This window comes from Heptranchias perlo, chromosome 34, assembly GCF_035084215.1.
Source record: "Heptranchias perlo isolate sHepPer1 chromosome 34, sHepPer1.hap1, whole genome shotgun sequence".
Taxonomy (NCBI): domain Eukaryota; kingdom Metazoa; phylum Chordata; class Chondrichthyes; order Hexanchiformes; family Hexanchidae; genus Heptranchias; species Heptranchias perlo.
Genome location: NC_090358.1, coordinates 569,163 through 572,679, shown reverse-complemented (window position 1 = coordinate 572,679; position 3,517 = coordinate 569,163). Strand labels below are relative to the sequence as shown.

Here is a 3,517-nt window from a genome sequence, read left to right as displayed (position 1 = left end):
TTTCCTGTTAAGTACATCCTCTCAGTTCTGGTATCATCCTTGTGAATCTTTTTTGCATCCTCTCTAATGCCTCTATATCCTTTCTATAATACGGAGACCACAACTGTGCACAGTGCTCCAAGTGTGGTCTAACCAGGGTTCTATACAAGTTAAACATAACTTTCCTGCTTTTCAGTTCTATTAAGTTGACATGGACAGGTGCATGGACAGAAGAGATTATAGTCACTTTTTACCCACTGCGTGCAGTGCAGCAGTTAGCAATGAGACGTGCCCTTACTGTGCCGTGCCAAGAATCAATGAGAGGTCACCTTTTACCCAGGTTCCACTATCAATTACAGAAGGAAACCATTCGGCCCGTCAGGCCTCACCCAGTACTAACTCTTAAACTGGGAGTGTCTATTCCAATCCCATTTCCATGCAATTCCCCATTATCTTTTTAGATTCTTCCTTTTCAAATATTTATCTAATTTCCTTTTGAATGCTGTACTAATCTCTCCATCAATAGCCCCTGTGGTACAATATTCCATGTTCTAATAATCCTCTGTGTGAAAATATTTATTTTAACTTCCCCCTTCATTCTTCCAGCGATAACCCACTGATAAAATACAGTCCCACTCCCACCTCTCAGATATGTTAAACGTCACCATGTGATTTATATAAATTAATGTTAACTGTATTCAGGTGGTGCGTATCAATTGAGAACTCTCTTGTATCCATTTACAAGAGAGGATATCTAGGGTGTGGTGTCGGTGTAATGTGGAGCTCTGTGAATAAAGGCTTGGAAGCAACTGAAGATCAGGCTCTAGTGTTCTATCCTTCACCACCGGGCTATCCAATTTATAACAAGATACTCCTACAGTCCCACACCCCACACCCTCAGATACTCCTACTCTCCACTTGCCTGGATGAGTGCAGCTCCAACAACACTCAAGAAGCTCGACACCATCCAGGACAAAGCAGCTCGCTTGATTGGCACCCCATCCACCACCCGAAACATTCACTCCCTTCACCACCGGCGCACCGTGGCTGCAGTGTGTACCATCCACAGGATGCACTGCAGCAACTCGCCAAGGCTTCTTCAACAGCACCTCCCAAACCCGCGACCTCTACCACCTAGAAGGACAAGAGCAGCAGGCACATGGGAACAACACCACCTGCACGTTCCCCTCCAAGTCACACACCATCCCGACTTGGAAATATATCGCCGTTCCTTCATCGTCGCTGGGTCAAAATCCTGGAATTCCCTTTCTACCAGCACTGTGGGAGAACCTTCACCACACGGACTGCAGCGGTTCAAGGCGGCAGCTCACCACCACCTTCTCAAGGGCAATTAGGGATGGGCAATAAATGCCGGCCTCGCCAGCGACGCCCACATCCCATGGACGAATAAAAAAAGTCCCACTCCATACACCCCCCCCTCAGATACTCCTACAGTCTCACCCCCCCCCCCCCTCAGGTATCCATGGAGCCTGAGCCTTTGATGTTGCCCTAGCTCTGACCGCGATGTATATAACCTGTACCTTATCCATCTTGTATTTAAATATTTCCCACTGCTAGTGCAATGTTTGAGCTATCATTTTTTTTTAAGCACTCAAACTGGGCTAGGTCCCCTGCAGCCCACAGATGTTCGCTAATTTCCCATCCAAATACCTTGGACTTTGTTTCTTTACCTGTTTCCAATGTGACCCTAACTAAGTTCTGGCCTCCGATTCCCAAGTGTTCTCCTACCTTCAGGTCACTTACATGTCCTGCTCTGTTGCCCAGACCCAGACCCAGACCCTTCCTTACTGGACGTGCAACATTCTAATTGAGGAAACAGTTTTGGATACATCCTGAGAACCCCTTCCCATTATGATCTCAATTCCAATCCCAGTTCATTGTGGGTTGGTTAAAGTCCCCCATAATTACAGCCCTGTTACTTTTGCAAACCTCTCTGAATTGCCTAGAAATCTCATTATTTATTTCTTTCCCACTATTTAGTGGTCTGGAATATATTCCCAATATGATAACAGAATCTTTATTATTTCTCAACTAAACCCAGCCAGATTCTGTGAGCACCACCTTTGATAAAATGCTGTTGTTGTGTCTTTCATTAATAAGGCCGCCCAGCTCCTCCGTCACAGGTGAACATTTCCCAACTTGGAGCACTTCGTCACCAGTTTCACCCAGTTAATTTCTACTGCCTTCAGTCACCTCACTTTATTTCTAACGCTTTGCAATATTTGCCTATAAACACTGCAACTTTGACCCATTCAGACTCAATATCCTTTTCCCTTCCATATTTTACTTATTCTGCTCTTTAACCTCGCTGTCTGTACCTCCTTTGAGCTGATTGTGAGAGACACCTTTACCCCTTCACTAAACCTAACCTCTCCCCATATACTCCAAGATTTTCCTCAGCCGCTGCCTTCCTTAACTCCTGTCTGACAGGGGAGTCTCAGTAAATTCAGCAGGTACTGGTGAGGAGCAGTATTTACCCTACAGTGTTGTAGTCAGAAAAGAGGTACAAATAACAACTAACAGGATGGTGGAATTGCTCTGTGCTGGGGAGGCTCCTCCTGAGGTAAATATCTTGAGACGCACTCCAAGAGCCTAGGAGGGAGAGCTGCTGAACTGTACATGTAAGGAGATCTTATTTTGGGAATGGATCAGATTTTTCGTGGGATCCCTGTAGTGTGGAGAACTCTAACTGTCGGGCCATTGGAGCACAGCAAGTCTCAGCTTCGCCCATTTAAGGAACTTGTACCTTGTATTCATCAGTCCCAGTCAGATGGGGAAATTATCTTGTGTAGAAAAACACCGATATTAACATCTTGTGCAATTTAGTATAATCATTTAGACTGATTATAATCCCTTGTTCATTTAAATACAGAGCTATTCAAATAAAATGAAAACTGATGACTTGGTAACAGATAATTTGAAATACGAAGCTGCCAAGAAGGCAAGTAACACCCGTTACATAGCACGTACTCCACACAATCATAACACCCGTTCCATAGCACGTACTCCACACAATCATAACACATGTTCCATAGCACGTACTCCACACAATCATAACACATGTTCTATAGCACGTACTCCACACAATCATAACACATGTTCCATAGCACGTACTCCACACAATCATAACACATGTTCCATAGCACGTACTCCACACAATCATAACACATGTTCCATAGCACGTACTCCACACAATCATAACACATGTTCCATAGCACGTACTCCACACAATCATAACACATGTTCAATAATGCTTACAAATTGAACTGTGTGCCTCAGTTTAACATTCCCTCACAACACATTATCGCCTCATGGTTTATAGCTGATCTCATGAGAGAAACATTTGCTCAACACACAGGGAGAAAGAGTCAATAATTAATCAATGCTCTCGGGATAACACTTCCAGAAACATACGTCAGTTCCTGAAGGGCAGCTTTTGATTGCTGTAGGTCAGGAAGATAGTGAGAGATCAGGCCCTCTGTCAGTTTCTCCACAGTCGCCTGATTCACAAACATTA

The 3,517-nt window shown here is 44.3% G+C and overlaps 1 protein-coding gene across 1 annotated transcript in view; it reads right to left on the bottom strand.

The window, feature by feature from the left end:
• Positions 1 to 3,517, bottom strand: part of bloc1s6 (biogenesis of lysosomal organelles complex-1, subunit 6, pallidin) — a 32,519-nt gene that overhangs the window by 18,391 nt on the left and 10,611 nt on the right. The window contains exon 3 of the mRNA XM_067971212.1: positions 3,415 to 3,517. This exon is cut by the window's right edge and continues 42 nt beyond it. Coding sequence (XP_067827313.1) covers positions 3,415 to 3,517 — 103 coding nt within the window. The remainder of the gene's footprint in view (positions 1 to 3,414) is intronic.